Source organism: Ictidomys tridecemlineatus, chromosome 9, assembly GCF_052094955.1.
Source record: "Ictidomys tridecemlineatus isolate mIctTri1 chromosome 9, mIctTri1.hap1, whole genome shotgun sequence".
Lineage (NCBI taxonomy): Eukaryota > Metazoa > Chordata > Mammalia > Rodentia > Sciuridae > Ictidomys > Ictidomys tridecemlineatus.
In genome coordinates, this window is record NC_135485.1 from 97,791,210 (window position 1) to 97,813,550 (window position 22,341).

At 33.7% G+C, this 22,341-nt stretch overlaps 1 protein-coding gene across 2 annotated transcripts in view; it reads right to left on the bottom strand.

The window, feature by feature from the left end:
* Window positions 1-3,936: 3,936 nt before the first annotated feature.
* Window positions 3,937-22,341, bottom strand: part of Arhgef38 (Rho guanine nucleotide exchange factor 38) — a 127,864-nt gene continuing 109,459 nt past the window's right edge. For both annotated transcript variants that reach the window (XM_078021847.1, XM_005339804.3), the window contains 4 exons: window positions 16,933-17,076; window positions 15,900-16,098; window positions 15,499-15,758; window positions 3,937-6,694 (listed from right to left, as the gene is read on the bottom strand). In XM_078021847.1, coding sequence (XP_077877973.1) covers window positions 6,509-6,694; window positions 15,499-15,758; window positions 15,900-16,098; window positions 16,933-17,076 — 789 coding nt within the window. In that variant the 3' untranslated portion in view covers window positions 3,937-6,508. The remainder of the gene's footprint in view (window positions 6,695-15,498; window positions 15,759-15,899; window positions 16,099-16,932; window positions 17,077-22,341) is intronic.

Consider the following 22,341-nt stretch of genomic DNA (forward strand, 5'->3'; position numbering starts at 1 on the left):
GAAGAATAGTCAAAGGAGAAATCAGTTCAAATCCCCATTCAGATTTAAGGCATATGAGGAAAGAGGTCTTGTTTGTCTTGCGCACATTGATGCCATCCCACAATTGAGATTTTATGTAGCTCTTGATAATGAGAGGGTAAATTGTTGGCTCAATGAATAAGTGGACAGATGAACTGGTGTGCTCATACATAAACTTTTGGGCTTGAATATTGAAATCCTGTTTTTGTAGAAATCTGATATCACTTTCCTGATTTGCATATTGTTTTCTGTAATATTAACCATAAATTTTAGTGACTTTAAAAAAAATATAACCAGAAAAATACTGAAAGAACACTGGTCTTAAAACCAGATGACCTGGTTTTTTCTTTTGTTTTCTGTTAACATTTCTATTTTATTTCTTTTACTTTTTCTCTATGCACACATACAAATTATTCTGCAAACTTAGAATTATTTACATTTTCAATTTTATGCTTGGCTTTTTAAGTTAACATTGTCATTAACATTGTTTAAGTATGTCTTGACAATATTTTTATTTGTTCTTTTTAGTTATATATGACAATAGAATCCATTTTGACATAATAAGCATAGAATATAATTTGTTCTAATTCAGTTCCTGTTATTTCTCCTTTCCCTGTTTTCTTCCTCTCCCTGTTCCCTTTCTTCTACTCTACTGATCTTTCTGATATTTACTTATACATATATTTTTGTTAGTATCTCATGGATATATATGAAGGTGAGATTCACTGTGATAAATTCATATATGTACATAGGAAGGTTAGATTCATTCCCATTTCCCATCACATTTCTGCTCCCTCCCTTCACTGCTCTTTGTCTACTCCACTGATTTTTCTTCTATTCTTTTTTATCTGCCCCCTCCCCTTATTTTGGATTAGGTTCCACATATCAGATAAAATTTTCAACCTTTAACTTTTGGGGACTGGTTTGTTTCATTTAGCATGGTATTTTCCAATTTTATCCATTTACAGGCAAATGCCATAATTTCATTCTTTATGGCTGAGTAATACATGTGTATGCATACCACATTTTCTTTATCCATTCATCTGTTGAAGGGCTCCATAACTTAGCTATTGTAAATTGTGCTGCTATAAATATTGATGTGGCTTCCTCACTGTAGTATGCTGATTTTAAGTCCTTTGGGTATACACTGTGGAGTGGGATAGCTGGGTCATATAAGTTCCATTCCTAGTCCTCCATACTACTTTACAGAGTGGTTGCACTCATTTGCAGTCCCACCAACAATGTATGAGTGTGCCTTTCTCCCCACATCCTTGCCAAATTTATTGTTACTTTTATTCTTAATAATTGCCATTCTGATTGGAGTGAAATGAAATCTCAATGTAGTCTTAATTTATATTTCTCTAATTCCTAGAAATGTTGAACATTTTTCATATATTTGTTGACCATTCATAAATCTTTTTTGAGAAGTCTGTGTTTTAGTTTCTTTGCCCATTTATTGATTATTTGTTTTGTTTTTGGTGTTTTTAAAGTTCTTTGTATATCTTAGATATTAATGCCCTATCTGAGGAGCAGCTGGCAAAGATTTTCTCCCTTTCTTTTGACTTTCTCTTGATGCTCTTAGTTGTTTCCTTTGTGTGAAGAAGGTTTTTAATTTGATGCCATCCCACAATTGATATTTTATGTCTTGTACCTTACGAGTCCTTTTTAAGGAAATCAGTTCCTAAGAACTTAACAGTTTATCCATGGTGTAAAAATGATACACATTTAGTTGAATCTGTACTTTGAATTTTTTAATATTTATTTTTTAGTTGTAGTTGGACACAATACCTTTATTTCACTTATTTATTTTTATGTGATACTGAGGATTGAACCCAAGTTCTCGCACGTACAAAGTGAGTGCTCTCCTGCTGAGCCACAGCCCCAGCCCCTGGACTTTGAATTTTATCTTTTACTCAGCTAGCAATATTCTATATGATACTCTCAAGTTTCAGAGTGGGGTCAGCAAACTACAACTCCCAGTTATTCATGCAATCATGCAAGTAGACATCTGATTTTCTATACATACTGATTTCCTAACTATACTGTGTTACTGAGCTATGGTTGTCAGTAGGTTAGGTATATTAAATGTATTTTCAACTTTTTAAAAAATAATTTTTAGTTGTAGGTGGACGCAATATCTTTATTTTATTTATTTATATGTGGTGCTAAGGATCGAACCCAGTGCCTCACATGTGCTAGGCAAGCACTCAACCACTGAGCCACTACCCCAGCCCTATTTTCAACGTTTAATGGGTTTGTTAGGACATGACCCCATCATAAATTGCAGCTCATTTGTGTTTAAAGGTTAGATGATTTCAATTTTTTTTTTTTTTTTTGGTAACAGGGATGGAACCCAGGGGTGCTTATCCACTGAGCCACATCCTCAGTCCTTTTTCAGTTTTAGACAGGATCTCACTAAGTTGTTTAGGACCTCCCTACTGCTGAGGCTGGTCTTGAACTTGAAATCCTCCTTTCTCAGCCTCCCAAACTGCTGGAATTGTAGGTGTGTACACCATGCCTGACTAGATGATTCCAATTCTTAACAAAGATTTACTTACTTCCTCATCAACTATAATGTAAATTGGTATGTCTAATTTAGCTTGAGTTTTGTGAGGTCTAGATGTTCTCACTATTTAGCAGTGCATATGCTTTTTATTAGTAACAGATTAAATTATCTATAGGTTATATAGAAAATACACTCCAAAATAAAATTTTATTAATACAATAATTTTAAAATATATATAAAAATTAGAGAAAGGCATACATTTACCTACCACAGTGTTTTTTAAGTAAAATAAATTTAATTTACTAAGAATATATTTCCTAGATTTTTTGACAAGAACATTTCATTTGTTAAAGTATGATTTATTATTCCAAAAAACTTTAAAAAATAAAGCAAATCTTGACTTTATCTAGTTAGACTACAAAATTATGAAAACAGCAGCTGGCCTAGAGACCCAGTTTAGTTCTAATAGCCCTGGAGTAAAATGTGTTATGGAATAATTTTGTATGTTATAGAGAATTAGTGAATGAGTTTTTATATGTGTATATATAGGAAGAGAAGTAAAGAAAAAAAATAGACTTTTGAAAGAGTAACATTCTCTATATTGTGATCTATCCCTAGAAAGTGTAAAGTCCAGTGTCCTTCTGGTCAATGAAGTGTAATCACTTCTTCATCAACTATAATATAAATGTTTAATTTAGCTCGAGTTTTGTGATGACTAGATGTTTTCACTGGTTAGCAGTACATTAAATACTTTAGGAACTCATAAACAGGATTCAAATAAGATATTTTTGGACATCTTAGAATATAAAGATAGTCTCATTTTTATAGCTTTGATTAAAAAAAATAAGGCGAAGAGTTTTTAATTCCATGCATCAGTTGTGAAAATACTAATTTTTGTAAATCATCCAAACACTATATTTATTCACAAATAGAAGCAGGCACTTAATATCCATCTTTTTTTGGGGGGGGTACTAGAGATTTAATCCCATGGCACTTTACCCCTGAATTATATCCCCTGCCCCCTTTTTTTCTTAAATTTTGACTCAGGGTCTCACTAAGTTGCTTAGGGTCTCACTAAGTTTTGAGGCTGGCCTTGAATTTAGAATCCTCCTGCCTCAGCCTGTCCTGAGCAGCTGGGACTACAAATATGTAACACCACACCCTTAATATCTATCTTGAAAGTACAAATTATATTTATACTAGTATGGGATACTCTAGCATTGGAAGTATGTCATGTAGTTCTTCATTGCTCTGATTAAAAATATGCCTCTGAAATATAAGGGATATTAAAAGGGTGACTGGATTTTTACATGATTTCAGCATTCTTAGTAATTTGGGATTTTTTTACACTTTTAAAAATATTATATAGACAGTTAAGAGCATCTATATTTAAAAATAAAAACTAGGTAAAATATATACATATGTTGGATTATTTATTTTAAAAAATTAACTACAAAAATTTTCCCTTCATTCTTAGTATAAAGAATATCCACTTCAGAATCCTATTCTGTACAATATTTAATTTTTAAAAAGAATGTAACAAAATTATTACATTAACATACCTAGCCTTAATTATATTGATGGCACCAACAGTTTTGTCTTTTCAACTTCTTGAAGATTTATGTATCTCATAACTCTCCTAAGAGTTTACTTCTTTTGAGTCCAATAAATTAATGTCTAACCTCTAAATTATAACTTACTTGATTTTAATCAAACTACTTACAAAGTAAATGTATTACATGAGTTCTGTAATGCATATTCATAGTAGTATGTGTTCACCACAATAGTGGGGAACTGCAGTTAGTAGCTTCATTACAACTCTTGCTCAGCAGTCAACTGCAGTTGTGATTTTGGTGCTGTGGATTCTTCAAAGGTCAGACATGAAGCATCAATCCTAGAACTACACCAGTAGACAAAAATGCTCGTATATACATCTAGTCATTATTTCAGATCTATGCTGTTCATTAAGGCTAGTACATATACATTATTTCCACATTATTTTGGTCTTTGGGCATCTGCATAGTTTCCACATTTAACAATTTTGAATTTCCTTTCCTTTATCTTAACAATTAATTAATAATTGTTAATAAACAATTAACTAATGTTTTGAAGTTGAATACAAAAAATAATTAAGAGACATTAAAAGTCCCTATATATCTATATATCTTCTATTTCCAACTTAAAACAAGAAAATAAGCCAAAAAAATTGGAAAGCCATGTTTAGATTAATGATTTTAGGGAAAATATCTTAAAATACAAATGTTTCTGTCATGTAAATATTTCATGATTTCCTGTGGTTGTACATATCAGTGTGTATGAATGTGTGTGTGTGTGTGTTTAAGTCAAATGTCTCTGAAAAGTAGTGCTCTTCATTTTGCTTAATGTAGTCCTCAATAGTATATGTAACATTATACAGTTCAAATAAATCTTTTAAAGTAACAGTCCAATCTTAATATTTAATGTCATATGAACACATTTTATATGGACAGTGAAAAACCACCTTAATTTGCTTTTACAGGAAATCACTAACATCAAATTTAATCTTTTCTGTTCCAAAGAATCATCTTAGTTCAATAAACTGTCTTGACAAAATATGCCTGAAATCTTGGAGGACCGTTTTCTGAGCAATACTCAAAGTTTGGTGTCCTAGGACATTATGTCATAGCAAATGTTGTCCTCAGTGCCTGCCTCATATAAGAACAAATTAGCAACTAAAAATATTTACATTTTGGCTCAGAACATGGAACACACATTCCTCATTCATCATCCAAATAACTGAGTGATCAAAAAAACATTTCCTCATTAAAGTGTCATTATAAATCTTGAAAGATAAGTTTTAAACCACTATACTTTCAAAAATAGTTAAGTAAAACAATAAAAATTAAAACCTAGAAAATTAATTTCTCTAGGGTAATATGGAAGTCCTTATAAGCCCTTAATTTTGAAAGAATTTTAAATACTAAATACAGTCATAAGAGAAGAATGGTCCTCCTCAGTGGATATTATTCACATCACTAAGTGCTTTGCAGATAACAAACGTATACACTCCTGGAGAAGCACAGTATAGCAGTCAGCAGCAGGAACCTTTAGAATCAGACTGCTAGGTTTGAGTTCCAGCCCCTACTGCTTACTTGGGCTAAATTACTTCGCCTCCCTGGGCAATGGTTTCCTCTTAATGTGTATTAAATTAGTTACTATATATATATAGCATTTAGAACTATATGTATTCTATAGTATACATTCAATATCAGATATTAATATATTTTTCAGGGTTTTTTCTTGGGGTTGAAAACCTATATTGGAGGAAGCTTCTATATCAAAGATTTCTAGTTGGCTGTTTATTAATCTTATTGTGTATATGTAGTATATGCTATGGTTTGTACTTATATTTGTATAATCTGTATTATACAGATGTGTATAAACTGCATGGGCTGGTAATGTAACTCAGTGGTACAGTATTTGCATAGAATGCTCAAGGGCCTCAGTTCAATCCCTAGTACCATGTGCACAAAAAAAATAATAGTGTTGCCTAAATTGCATAATCCATATGATGTACATGTATATATAAACGTGTATATGCAAGTGAGTCGTATGAAAAATAAAAACATGTTTGAGGCAAAATATATAATAGTGAAAAAATTACAGTAAACTGAAAAACCTTATTCTTAGATCCAGTCTTTCATGATGATAAAAGAGCAACATTTATTCTTTCAATAGATCTCCACCTTTAGCTGGTTTATAATTGGAGCTTGGGCTATTTCCTTTGCTCTTCTGTTGGCTTAGTATTTCCTTCAACATGTATTTATTGAACACATTCATGAAATAATCCTGTTAGGAAATATAGTCTTCCTTAAAACCTGGTTCAGTATCAGTTCATGAATTTGAAGCTTTCTTACTTTCTGGCCCAAAGTTTCAGAATGTCAGTTTTATGAGGTAGTCAATCATCAATTTGCCAGGAAAATGAAGGTCAAAGGCTTTATTTCCTTAAGCATAAGTCATCTTCCCAAGGTAGTTAGCTGGCACATATCCTTTCTGTCCTTGAGTTTCAGCTAACCACCACTCTTTATTCCCACTTAGATCACAAAATCTAAGTATATGGACTCTTTGGTACTCCTGAAGGCTGAGTTCATGGTCACTCCGTGCTTGAAAAGCATGAACTGCATAGAAAATCTAGACAACAAAGCAAATGACATTATTAGAACAAAACCCAAAAATTTAGAGAAAAATAATAAAGATTTTTAAGATTTTTAGAAGCAATGTCAAAGTTTTCTTATTTTTTCAAAGTCATTGCCCAGATTTTTCTGTTGGGCTTATTTTGCTAAAATATGACCTCAATTAAGAATGGGGTGAAATAGCATTCTTACTCTGTTAGAATAAGTTTAAATTGTCCATACTTGAAGGCAATTGGGCAGTTTCTATTAAAATAATTTAATGTTAATTCCTTTTGAATCAATAATATCTCTAAGAATCTCTTCAACCAAAACAAACTCTAGCAAATAGTCTTACACGGTAATATTACTCTAATACTTATATGGAAGGTAAAAAGAGGGATGTGGGAATGTTCTGAATGTGCAAGAAGAGAAAAGTTCAATTCTAGACTGTCATACTGAGAAAATTTGTAGTCATAAAAATGTTATTTCATGACACTAATAACAGAAAATGCTTATAATGAAATAGTAAAAGAAAAAAGTATAAAATTAGGGTAAACAATATATGCCTAAAATTGCTAATTTCTTTGAATGGTGGGATGATAGGTAAATCTCATTGTTACTTCTTTGTTTCTTTGTTTATTTTCCAGAACTTTATAATGACATTATATGAAATTTACAAGTTTAAAATTACTTTAAGTGACTTAGAAGTAACTAACAAACCATATTGTCTCTTTTCTCAAAAGAACACTGCATAATTAGATAGGAAGCTCTAAAATAGAGCTTCCAGTAAATCATAACTGATAAAAATTTTAGCTATGTATAAAATAAATCAATTGGCTTATAATGCTTATAAACTAATTTATTTAATCAAACATTATGAAGTGCCCACCAAGTGCCAGATGTTATTTTATCAGAGACCCTATTAGAGCTGAGCTAGAAAAATAATGTCAACAAGGCAAAACAAAACAAACAAACCCACAGCACTTCCACCATCAAACCACATATAGGTGACATATTAGCTAATTGTGAACTGGATTTCAGAAGAAATAACTACCTAAATGACGAAGTAGTAAAGACAGAAAATATGTCATGCAGAGATAAATATATGAAAACAAAAGGCAATCAGATTAACTTTCAAAATTTAGTGCTAATTGATAATGGGAACTATGAGCAATAAGGAGACTTTATTGATCAAGGAAAAGATGCTGGGCAGTGTGATATGCGGGGACTATGTTGTAATTTAAGTTCTATTTAAATCTTGAATTGTTATTTAACTTCTGATTAAATTCTGATTCTATTGCTTGCTTTATTGTCTTAGCAACTAGCATAAGCTGCTCCTCAAAGGAATCATATTGCTATTATCTGAATATTTTCTTCCTCCTAAAATTTGTGTGTTGAAATGCTAACCCTCGAATTGATGATATTGAGATGGAGCCTTTGGGAGGTGATTGATTAGTCATGAGGACAGAGCCTCCAGGCATAGGATTAATTCCTTTAAAAAAAAAAAAAAAAGGTCCAGGAGAGACCATTTATCCCTTCCACCAGGTGAGAACCTCACCTATGTACCATCTATGTACCAGGAAGTTGGTTCCCACCAGACCATAAAAAATGCCAGTGCCTTGATCTCCGACTTCCAGCCTCCACAATTGTGAGAAATTCCCCTTATTTGTAAGCCACCCAACTTATGGTAGTTTTGTTATAGCTGCCTAAATGGACTAAAGGTCAAAATTAAACTTGACTTCACTCACATCTTGGTACACAGAAGGAATTCAAATATTTGTTGATTTGACTATAGTTAGGCTGAAAGTCTTGGCTATCATACAGGAGATTGTCTTGTATTTTACAAGATAAATACAGAAAATATTGTTGGACATGCATTATTATATAATAAAAAGAAAGAAAAAGGGAACACTATAAATTAATCAGCATTGAGGTGGTAGAAATTATAATAAAGACCTTTTATAGAGCTTATGATAGTTTACATATCACTTGGGCTTTATCCTCAACAATTCTGAATTGAGACTTGGAAAAGAAACATACTTTTAATCATTGAGCTAATGAGTGCTACTAGGTCCCATGTCTTCTAACTCCAAATCCTACTCTTGGTCCATGCTTCATAATGCTTAAACATACTCTTGTTCTAGCAAACATCTTCAGAGTGTATTCTTGTGGAAAGAAACTGGAGTCCCTAATAAGTTCATGATTGTTTTGTTGTTTGGAAAGTGAAAACACTAACAGATCCACAAAAGCCAAATGAAAGATTTGGTTTGCAAAAGCATTTAGGAATGTAATGTGATGGAATACAGCCCCTGAAATAATGTTCAAGAGCCTACATTCATAGTTTCTAACCATCAATTAGAATTTTTGAAATAATATGTATCCTTTACCAATGAGGCAATAGATTTTTCAGCAGGATGGATTATCTACTAAAATACCATTCCTAAATATTTGTAGTAGTCTTTCATTTTGGCACAAATTCTCTCAAGGGGAATATAAAATCTTCTACCTAGATATTTAGTATGAAATTATAGTTTATATTTTAAACATTAAATATAGATTCTCATGAAATCATAAATTTAAACTATAAAACATAATGTGCTTTCAATACTTTAGATGATCATGGTCCAAATTTATTTAGGTTGAACTTTTTCCAGTTTTTATATAATTTATGTTAAATTGAGACATATATTCTATACTCAAAATGGAAATAAATTTTACAGTCATCTTTTAAAAGTCTGTCTCTTATTTTAATCTTTTTAGTATTTTCTTTAATGTTAGACTACAAATTAGAAGTTTTCCACCTAAAATGTATTTTGGGAGCTGAAAGTTTTCTCATTATTTTCAATACTTTAATTTTTATTTTTCTAACTTTAAATTTTATATGTTTTGGTTCAGATACATTAATTAAAATGTTATTAATTTGAACCATTGTAATCTAATGCTCTTTTATTTTTCCTTAGCATTTACTAAAATATATTTTATTAGTAGCTTTTTTGTACTCAGAAAAACTCTGGCTCATTTTATTTATAATATTCTGTGAATAGAACCCATTTCTCCATGGTATTTACTATTTCAAAAAAAATAGCATTCTGTATTATTGACTCATACCCAATTTATTACTCACTGTTGATAACCATCAGATCTTTTCCTGTGGTACCACTGTCAGTACAGCATTCCCTTATTCTATATATTTGTGCATTTAACTTCCTCTTGTGGTAAATCACATTACCTGTCTCCACTGAATCTCATTTTTTTTATTTTGTCATTGTTCTCCAATTAACAACAAAATTCATATTTTAATCTTCTTTTCCAAAACAAAAAATATATAAAGTGAGCATTTTAAAATCTTTTTATATCAATAAATAGCTCTCCAAATCTTCATTTTAATGAGTACTTAAATACATTATAATTCTGTCAAATTTTTGAAGGACTTTCTAAATAATAACATTCTAGCCATGTAGTATCAAAATATAGATATTGAAAAGGAATTTGAGAAACTCAGCAACTAGGAAGAAAAAGAAATGACTCAATATTCTCAAGCTTCAAAAACTAATGACCAACAGTGGATTAATGAAGCACTAAATCCATCTCCATTAAAATAAATAATAAGAGGGAAGTCATTATTGTCATTTTCGTTCACAATTGCTTCAGTGATTCTAGGGAATTGATCAAAAGTTGCTAAAAAAAGGTACAAGACCAGACTATGAACTTATCAAAAATGATAGCAAAGCAACTAACTTTTTACCAGTTTTTTTAAAAAATGTACTTTCAATAATATTTATATAGAAAAAAAAAGCACTGATTCTTGGATAATGATCTGCCCTCTAAAACTAGGTTTCCATCATTATTAAGCCTGATTCTCTTTGCAAACTGCCAAGGACAACATTCCACTGACCAAACAAGGCACTTAGATGTAGTGGTCCCCAAGATTCCCACCCCTCTTATACATATCCTATATAATCACCTTCCTTTGATTATAGATGGCACTTGTTAATGTGATGGGATTTCACTCCTGTTGTTAGGTTGTGTTACATGGTTACTGTTAAGACATTTTGCAGAAGTGCCTGATAAGATTCCTGAGAAAATGACTGAATTAGTCAAAAGGGAGATTATTTTGGGTGGGCCTGACCTTATCAAAAGAGACCATTAAAAAAGCATTTGGGTCTCTCAGAAAGAAAGCCAAATAGATGTTCACTAACATGAACTAAACAACTAACAATGAAGAAATAACCAACTCTGTAAACTGCCTATAGAGACAATCACATGGCAAGGATCTGAAAGCAGCCCTTAGTTGCTTGAAGTTATCCCTGTCTAATTTCCGGCAAGAAATTGAATAGCTCAGTCCTGCTGGAATATGAAACTGAATTCTGTCAACAACCATGAGCTTACTAGAGAACTTCAAGTTTCAGGAAAGAGCCCATGCAATGCCTACATTGTAGCTCTGTGAGATTTTGTGCAAAGCATCCAAGCCTGGACTCTTGACCATGGACACTAAAATAATAAGTTTATATTGTTTTAAGTCACTAAATTTGTGATGATTTTTATGCAACATAGAACACTAGTCATATTATGCCATTACTATTTGATGAACAAAGGAAGAGAATACATTAGAAGTAGTAGGCATATTTGTTTGACTGCTTTGGTTGCATTTGTTGATCCAGCAAAAACAGTGAGTGTAAAAATTAAGTCCCTTGGTGTAAATCAGTACTGTCAGGTTGTGAACATCTATTAGCTCATTCCGATTATTCAACAAAGGCTCTGGACCGTAATTTAGGAGCACTCCAAAAAACAAAACAAACAAACAAAAAAACACCCAGAATAAGTCCGTGCTTTCTTTGTGGGATGAGTATGCAGGACTCTGAGTGGACTGGTTCTGAGGTCCCCAAAGGAAAGGTAATCATACCTCCTGGTTATACCACAGAATGTCCTCCATTAAGCACTTCCATTAAAGTATGTGTCCCATTAAAAATAGTAAATAATGTTTTTGCCCTTCCCATAAGACTCCTGATCCAGAACTATCCTAGAAACTATCCTAGAAAATGTCTTTCCCAACAATCTCTCTTCTTGCTTGAGAGGGAGAATGAATAAGCAAATTAAACCTCTAGAGAAGTGATTTCTTTCTCTTTTTGGAGTGGGGTATCATGGATTGAACTCAGGGATACTCAACCATTGAGTCACATCCCCAGCCCTATTTTGTATTTTATTTAGAGACAGAGTCTCATTGAGTTGCTTAGCTCCTTGCTATTGCCAAGGCTGGCTTTGAACTCGAGATCCTCCTGCCTCAGCCTCTGAGCTGCTGGGATTACAGGTGTGTGTCATCATTCCCAGCGGCAGCAGTGATTTCTAATCTTTTTAAATAAAATTACCCTTTGAAAACCTGTTGAAATCTATTGACTTCTTATATCATAAAAGTATACACATTTTTACATATTTGAGGAGACTCATGCGACCCAAGCACATTCATACACTCCTTAGGTTCTTGGAGTCTAGGTTAAAAAATTGAGCTAAATAAATAAAGTATAAAACTTACAAAGTTTTATACTTTATTTATTTTATACTTTGTAAGTATAAAACTTACAAAGTCACTGTAACATAAATGAGTCTAAAATTACCTGTATCTGAATGATTTTTTAGGACCCCATAAGATGCACCATGAATAGCAGGTAGAGACCCTGTCCTTGTCAGTCTCCACTAGAACAATTTAAAAGACTAGATTACAGCTTACAACACCCTTTTGCAACAATTCTTTGCAAAAGAAGTACTTCCATAGTGGTAAAGAATAGGAAAAGAAATAGAGACTAAAAGGGGCACATAATTAAGCCAACTTAAGTTGCAGTTGATGTTCTTGATTAAAAATACAAACACATAATCAAAACCTAAAAAAGATAGAAAGCTGCTTTTTAGGGTATCTCAAGTGTGAGATATTATATACTGTATTCTCATTACTCTCAAAAATGATGCAATTTACTCCCACTTTTCAATCTCCTTCTAGGGATCTCTAGAATGTGTGATTTTTCTTAGACAGTCACACTGTAAACATAAGGGATTAACCATTTCTTTTCACACTTTCTAAGAGCCACTGGAATGGAAACTTCAGCCTCCTGACAAGGATTATGAAGATAATACAATCCTTTCCATTTCCAAGGGATGACAAGTAGTTTCATTATGAGAGGAATCTGAAAACCACTGGCTCATGTGCTTCTATTGGCTTAGTTAAGAAATATTCCTTAGTGGACTTTTTTTTTTCTCTCATACTGGGGTTTCCAACAGGTGCCTTCTCTTCTCCTTATAATAAATTCATTGGGATAGTTTCTCCCTTTGCAGAGGGAGGTCTTCAGTTTGAAATGGGTCATTTTATCTTTGAGGGAAGATTCTAGGAATCCTATATACCACAGAACCCATCATGTATACTTAATAAGAAGGTTGTGAAGATAACATAGCATACAATAAATATTGAATAAATATTTCCTATTACACTCAACCTTGACCAGTATGGGTTGTGATATAGTTTAAATATGAGTTGTCCCCCAAAAGCTCATGTGTGAGGCAATACAAGAGGGTTTAGAGGTGAAATGATCAAGTTACAAGAGCCTTAACCTAATCAGTGCATTAATCCTCTAATAGTGATTAACTGAGTGGTAACTGTAGGCAAGTAGAGTGTGGCTGGAGAAGTTGAGTCCCTGGGAGTGTACCTTTGGGTATATATTTTTTGCTTGTTGAGCAGAGCTCTCTCTGTGCTTCCTAATGCAATGTCCCTAGATGCTTTCCTCTACCACACTCTTCTGCCATGATGTTCTGCCTCACCTCAAATCCTGAGGAATAGAGTCGGCCATCCATGGACAAGACCTCTGAAACTGTGAACCCCTAAATAAACTTTTACTCCTCTAAAATTGTTCTTGTGAGGTCTCTGGGTCACAGCAGCCAAAAAGCTAACTAAAACACCCCCTAATTAGAAATTACCCTAATGTCCATCAACTGGTGAATGGTTAAAACATACTATATCCATGAAAGGGAAAATTACTAGGCAATTAAAAGCAATAAAATATGTATTTTTACTATAACACAGATGAATCTCAAAAACATTATACACTAAATGAAAAAAGGGAGTTGTAAAAACCACATATTGCATAATTTCATTTATATGAAATATACAGAAAAGGCAAAACTGTGGAGATAGGAAATAGTTTGTTTAGTGGTTTCCTAAAGCTGGAGATGGTAAAGAGCAATTAATGCAAATAGATACAAAGGATTTTTGAGAGTGAAAGAAATGTTCTTAAATTGAATTACTGTGATGGAAACACAATTTGGTAAATATACTTAAAATCATGGGATTTTATACTTAAAATGAATTAATTCATATGGGCAAATAAATAAGACCTTAATAAAGCTATTTTGGAGGAAAAGTCATGAATTGAACGGCAATCTACACTGTAAATGGAATAAACAGAATACATAAAATATTTTTGGAGGGCAGTACAGCAATGTCTCCAAGGTTTTATATAAACTCTCTGCCCTCCTATATTTTTAAGGATTTTCCTCATAGATATGTTCACAAAAGAGCACAAAACAGGTGAAAAAGAACTTTCCTAAAATCTTTCCTAAAAGATTCTAAATTTTTTTTTGTTTGAGTAAGAGTTCCATATATGACTTATTCTATAAAATAAAATACTATGGAGAGTTTTTTAAGGAAAAAATTAAGCTAATTAGATATAGTTTAGTTTATGATATATTATTTATTGTTTTAAATATTTATTTTTTTGTAGATGAACACAATACTTTTATTTTATTTATTTATTTTTTATGTAGTACTGAACCCAAGGCCTCACACATGCTGGGCAAGCGCTCTACCACCAAACCACAAACCCAGCCCTGATATATTATTTTTAAGTGGAAAAAATATGTAACACACATGATATGTTTATTAATTGTATAAATATATATATTTGTATGTGCATGGAATATGTCTGAAAAGTTATACATAAATATTGTCTCTGAAGAGTAGGAGTAAGAAAGCAATTAAGACCTTAACTTTTACTTTATATATTTCTTCTGACTATTTTAACTTTTCAAAAGTAAATTTTATCACCCCTATATAAAAGAATTTTTTTACTTAATAAAAAGTCAATAAAGAAAAAAAAACAAGTTGAATAAGAATTAGTTGGTCACCAACTGAGAATTAACAGTGAAATATACTGAAACTTTATACTGAAACAAAAATGAATCCTACATTATAGTTAACATACCATCTTGTGATAGGATTATACCAGTAGCCTTTGCATCAGTGCAGTGAGGGACAAGTAGCCCTTAAAAGTATCAGTATGTAGTATATGGAATATACAAGTGATTAAAAATGGCCAATTACTAGACAGCTCAATGAAGATGTTGCTTTTAGAGGAATCAGGAACAATTTCCTACATGCTATTAATGGTCACAATCTGTTCAGCATTGAACTGCATTTCTCTAATGGAGGGGTGTACAAAGTGCATTTTCACTTTAAGTACATAACAACAGAGTTGTAACAGCAACAGCTACTATTGAGTGAGTGTCTACTCTGCTAGGTACTTTACACACACACATTATCTCTAAAACATCAACTCTGCAACATAGGAATCATTGTCCTCTTTGTTTCATTTGAGGAAACAGGCTTGGAGAATTAAATTCTTTGCAAAACAGTCCACAGAGAGTACCCACTAATAGAGCTGGGACTTTTTGATGGCAATGCTGGCGCTTTCCTATCAAGTCTTACAGTAAAATAGTGAGCATTTAGAGATTCTTCCAAGTTTTGAAGAGCCTATTTTTTTTCATTGAGGTTCAAATTCTTACCTGCTCATCTACCTCTTGAAAGCTGTCAACATCAGTGCCGTTTGTTTCAAACTTTCCACAGGTGCCACTTAGAGATGAGCTGCTATCACTTATGCTGCCTTCTGGGGTCCCTGTGACACTGTCACTAGCTGGCCGAGAAGACACAAAGAGGCTGATGTTGTCAAAATCATCGTCACAGAACCTGTTCTCAGCATCAGTCTTCTGCACTTTTGCTGGATTGTACGGTTTTAGGAAGGAGGAATACACATATCCTTTTACAACTAGGTAGGAAATAAAAAGAAAGAAGAACCAATGTCAAGTGCATACTGTTCCCAAATGCCTGGGTTTAGAGAAGCACACAAAGACCATTGGGAAAAAAATCTCAACCTGAAGAGGGGTGGTAATTCTGGAGAAAAACTTACTTCCCGTGTCAACGAGCCACCTGCTAGTACTCCCCAGTGGATCTTTCTGTTCCATCACAGCCACCAACTCTCCTTCCAAAAGGTTGATGTCATATTCTTGTGTGGCATTGCACTTGCGCTTAGCTTGGTAGAGTTCCTCTGCACTGTATGTGGACAGAAGTTTGGAGCGATGAATGTCAGTTTGACGTGGCACTTCTGGCTGGGAAAAGCAAGGAGAATATTTGTTTTATGTGGATGTATAATGAAATCCTCAGTAAATTCGTAACATTTTTCTCCAAAGATTCTTTAAAAACATATACTGATTGGGGCTTATTTCAAGGTGAAGTCTTAGATTAGGCTCTTATTGTCGAGTGCTCCAGTAAGTCATGCAGTGAAAAATTCTCTAGTAAGCACAAGAGGGCAGTGTTGTAGAAAAGAAAGAAAATTCATGTGAAAAATCAGGAGGCAGAGGTTCTAATCCCTCTTGAACAACATTTTAACCCTTAGGTATTTTCTGAGCAACATTTTAACTCTTGCTATATTAAGCACTTGATAAATAATATTTCATTCAATAAATTGCACACTTGCTTGTCTTTTTCTAGAAAATAGCAGTGAATTCAGCAGGAGTAAGAAGCCATAGACCCCTTCCAATCTCCCGCCCATTAAGTGACTTTGAGAAAACCACTTTATCTCTGGAACCCAGGGTGCCTTAGCTTGAAAATGCAAAGGTTGTGTTACATGATTTACCTCTAAAATACTTGTAAACAAATATTTAGAGTGCCTGTCTTGTGTCAAGCACCATCTTAGGCATTTTAAGGATATGCTATATACAAAACAGAAACCCAAATTCATGATTTTATGGATTAACAAACTCATAGAACAAAGGCTATAGAATATATTTAGTATACAGGGTAGAAATAGAGAGGAAATTTAAACATAAAGAACAAATTATAAGATTAGAATGAAATTAGTGATAAGAAAAATAATATGATACTATGATTCGGACAAAGTGAAGTAGTAATATTTTAACAGTCATGGATGCTCCTATACTCACCAGAACCGGCACAGGCTTCTTCTTTTCAAAACTGAGTTTCCTCTCAATAAAGGTGGCACTATTGTCCTTTACAAAATTCAGATTGTGAACCTCTTCTAGTACTCGATTCTGAATCTCAGAGATGCTTGAGACCAACAATGGTGCCTATGGTAGAAATAATACAGCATCATTTCCAGACAGCTATATAACCATATTAGGAGTTAAATTTATCAGAGTTGCAATAAGCATTTGAGAAAGTGTAAGAGAGCTCATAGTGGAAAAATTAGGGCGATTCTAGAACTTTTGCATGAGGATAATCTAATTTACTGTATCTAGAAACCCTGTGAAAATGATAGGAATATATGTATATATGAAAGTTTCAAGTCTAAATAAAAGGAGAACAGAAGAAGAAAGAGGAGGAGGAGGAGGAAGAGGAGGAGGAGGAGGAAAAATAAGCAACAAAATCATGGAACAAAGGCTCAAGAATTAATGGTGGAGAGACCCTGCACCTACTAGAAGAAATAGTAGACCCAAATCTCCATCATATAGGCTTAGGAACTGACTTCCTTAACAAGACTCTGAAAGCACATGAAATAAAATCAAGAATCAATAAATGTAATGACATCAAACTAAAAAGCTTCTTCACAGCAAAGGAAACAATCAAGAACATAAACAGAGAGCCTACAGAAGGGAAGAAAATCTTTGCCACCTGCATATCAGACAGAGCATTAATCTCCAGAATATATAAAGAACTAAAAAAATTAACACCAAAAAAAAAACCCAACAAATAACCCAATCAATAAATGGGAAAAGGAACCAAATGGAGACTCACAGAAGAAGAAATACGAATGGTCAAAAAATATATGAAAAAGTGTTCAACTTCCCCAGCAATTAGAGAAATGCAAATTAAAACTACACTGAGATTTCATTTCACTCTACTCAGAATGGCAATTATCAAGAATACAAGCAAAAATAAATGTTGACAAGGATGTGTGTATAAAGATTCACTCATACATAACTGATTGGACTGCAACTTGGTATAACCATTCTATAAAAAACAATATGGGTATTCCTCAGAAAACTTGGAATGGAACCACCATTTGACCCATCTGTCCCACTCCTCAGTTTATACCTAAAGGACTTAAAATCAGCATACTACAGTGATGCAGCCACATCAATGTTTATAGCAGCTTAACTCACAATAGGCAAATTATGGAACCAAAGTAGGTGCCTTCAACACCTAGTTTGGATAAAGAAAATATGGTCTATATACACAATGGAATATTACTCACTCTTAAAGAAGAATAAAATTATGGTATTTGCAGGTAAATGGAGGTAGCTGGAGAATATGCTATGCAAAATAAGCCAATCCCAAAAAACCAAAGACTGAATGTTTTCTCTGATATGCAGATGCTAATTCACAATAGGGAGCTAGGGAAAATAGAGATACTTTGGATTAGGCAGAGGGGAGTGAAGGGAAGGGAGGGAATATGGGAGTAGAAAGGATAGTAGAATGAATCAGACATTATTACCCTGTGTACATATATGATTACATGGCCAGTGTGATTTTTCATCATGTACAACCAGGAGAATGTGAAGTTATGCTCCATTTATGTATGATGTGTCAGGATGCATCCTTCTATTATGTATAACTAATTAATTTTTAAAAAATTTAAAAATAAATAATAAAAATAAGAATTCATGGTGGTACGAATCTCCCACACAGTGGAGTAGCAGAGTGACAGGGGAAAAGAGTCTAAGATAAGAAGCACTAATTGAGTGTCTGTGCTGAGATTTAAACAAATCAGCAGATTCCTTGACATGCTTCCCATCAAGATGTAGAGTCTAGGTTCCTGCCTCTCAAAACCAGGTGGATCTTTGTGGTTGTTTTATTATGTGTGGGATGTTGGGGCTACAACCCAGGACCTTGTTCTCGTTAGGCAAGGGCTCTTCCAATAAGCCTCACCCTTAGTGATAAGTGGGTCTTTACAGCGACCTCAATGAATAGGATGCTGAAAAGAACAGAACCATGGAAATCATGCTGCCTGACTTTAAAGATTAGACTAGAAACAGTCGTGCAGTCTATGCTGGTATTCTTGGGACACTCACTCTGGAAACCTTCACTCACTTTGGAGAAGTCCATCTTCTCTGTGGCCACCATGTAAGAAGACCATAATGAAAGATGAGAGAGAGTGGGGGGAACTCCCCTTGGGACCCCAGCTATTCCAATCCAAACTGAATGACCAACAGCCCAGTGAATCCCTGAAACCATGAACTATAATAATACCATGTTTGGTGTCATCTAATTTGAGCCCCAGATTTTTTCACCATTTCAATGAAATTGAATGATTATCTCTTCCCTTCCTTGGCAGAAGATGAAGATTCTTTTTCTGCAAATGGTAAAACAGTCTCTAGAATGAGTGACGCTATGCATTAACAAGGATAGTGGACCCATATTGAAAAGAGGGAAAATAAGAAACAGATGTATGCTGACCCTGAAACCCTTTTCCATTTCCCCACCACCAACCTTAGAAATCACACTGCTTCCCTGCAGACAGAAGACTTGAAGAACTGTCTGTGGGTATTCTGACCAGTCTGAGAGGAGAAAGACCTAACGAACCTATTATGAAGGGTTCTCAAATGAAATGACAGATCACACAATCATGAAACACAGTTTTCAACTACCTACGGGCTCAAGGGTGTCATTTAGTCCTCAACTTTGTCAGTGGTCAAGAGATCATTAGACAGCCCAGGCATGCCTCTAATATGAGGGAATCTGATAAATAGAAAAGCAACTTGTCTTAATTTTAAGAAAACAAAGAGCCCTTGAATATTAAAATAAGAGCAGAAATAAAAGGAAATCATTGATGGGTTAGAAGACTAAAGTAGGAAAACTTCATAAGAGATTGAGAAAAGTGATAGAGATAGAAAATAAGCGAGAAAAGATAATAAAATTAGAGGTAACAATCTAGGAGGTTCTGAAAAAGAAAAAAAGGAGCAAAGAAAGAAAAAAATCATCAACAAAATTGAATTTCATCAAGGAAATTGAGATTGAATGAATTTTGAAATTGAGAATTTCAAAAAGTTTCTACAAGAGGCAGAATTTTCATGTTAAAAGGATCCCACCAAGTGTCCAAAATTTCAGATGGGGAATTCCTAGGTGCTTCCAAGGGTCCAATGAGAGGACATATATACATAGAATGTACATAGAACCAAGAATCGGACTGGTTTGTCAATTCTCAGTGAAACAGTGGAAGCTAGAATAAAATAGAACAATGTAATGTTTTTATATGCACAAAGAACAACTTCTACATCTACGGAAACCATCAGTGAAGCATGATGATATTAAAAAGACATTTTCTGGTATACAAAGTATCAAAATATTCATCTCCCAATCATTTTTTTCAGAGAACCACTCAGAAATACACTTCTCCCCAGATAAGGGCATAAAGGAATAAGTCAACGTGACATCAGAAAATAAGGAATTGGGATCCCACACAGAATAGAGAAGAAGGGGTCCCTTAGAATGATAATGAGGTGTGATCCCAGGATTACGGATAGAAAGGCAGTTCAGATTGGAGCAGATCAGAAAGCACTGGGAGAGATTTCTGCAAGAAGGCACAATTTATAGAATACCACACACATCTGAAAGTCGTAAAAGGTTAGTCAATTGAGAGATAAAATTAGACAAGGAAAAATGAAGGAACTGGCAAAAGAAAAATAATTACTAACTTAAAAAAAGCTATACATGAAAGAAAAATTAATTGTGGTGTTCTGTGTAGCTAACCAGCATTCACTTTGTGTGCTGGGTATCTGTGTACATCTTCAAATTTATTCTCCTTCCTTTCTACCCTGCTCTGTGTGCCAAGAGTCTCATTGGAATTAAAAAGCAACAGGTCATTGGGCGTGGTGGTGCATGCCTGCAATCCCAGCAACTCAGGAGGCTGAGGCATGAAGATTGCAAGTTTGAGACTAGCCTCAGCAAGTTAGCAGGTCCTGTGCAACTTGGTAAGACCTTGTGTTAAAATAAAAAAATAAAAAGGGTTGGGGATATGGCTCAGGGGTTAAAAGCCCCCAGGTTCAATCCCCAGTACCAAACAAATAAATAACAATAACAACAATAAAACAATGTTGCACTCTGGTTTCAGATGGGTTCAATCAATGAAGAGTACACACAGGAAATCAGAATGAGAAAAGAAACTGAGATAAGGATATTTATTTCCTAAATTTTCTTTCTGTAGTATTAACTGAACAACACAGACCTATCAGATTGTCCTGTGCACATCCCTCTCTTTGTCCAGTATTAACTGAACAACACAGACCTATCAGATTGTCCTGTGCACATCCCTCTCTTTGTCCATTCCTATGCTAACCTCTTCCCTTATCCATTTAAACCTAGGTGTTATATGGCTCCCCTCTTTTGCTACCCTTGGGGCAGAATACTGGCTGCAAAGATTTCCCCATAGCATTCTCACATTTTTGTAAATAATCACTTTATTAATTTTTTCTCCAAATGATCAGTTTGAGTGTTCTGGTTTTTTTTATACTAATATCATGACAGATACATAAGTTAAACAATTTAAACAGCATGTAAACATAGCTAAATTTATGGTATAACTACTGGAGCTCCATAGCAAGATCTTCTGTGAATATATATGTTGTGAGAACATAAAAAGATGGCTAAGTTCTCATTTTTCATAGTGGAATACGTTATGCCTAAAAGTGAAAAATAATGAAATGGAAAAATAAAATCTTATTTTAAAATATGAAAGTAAATACCAAGAGAATCACCTAAGAGAATTGAAAAATAGTTGTCCCTGAGGAAGAAGAAATAGAATAAAGAGAGTGAAGGACAACTGTTTTTCTTGGCCAAACTTAAATAACTACTTGAATCTTTAAATTATGTGCATGCATAATTGATAAAAATGAAAATGAAAAAAACAGGACTTTGGATTCTTCAGAACATTAAAAATAGAGTTTCTATATGATTGAGCATCTCCCTTCTGCATATATATATATATATATATATATATATATATATCCCAAATAATCAAAAGTAAGGATCTTAAAGAGATTTTACATACCCATTATCACTGTAACATTTTTCACAATATCCAAGAGAAAGAAACAGCCATTAACAGATGCATGAATAAACAAAAATGTATCTACCTACAATGGAACATTATTCAGACTTAAAAAGAAAAAAAATTCTGCCACATGCTACAAAATAAATGAACCTTGAGGGCTATTTTAGTTAGCTTTCGCATTATTATGACCAGAAAACCAGACAACAACTTAAAGAAGCAAAAGTTTATTTTGGCTCCTGGTTTCAGAGGTTCATGGTCTAACAATCCATAGCTGTGGGCCCAAGTGAAGCAGAACATCAGGGCAGTATAGTGTGGCAGAGGAAAGCAGCTCAGGACATGTTAA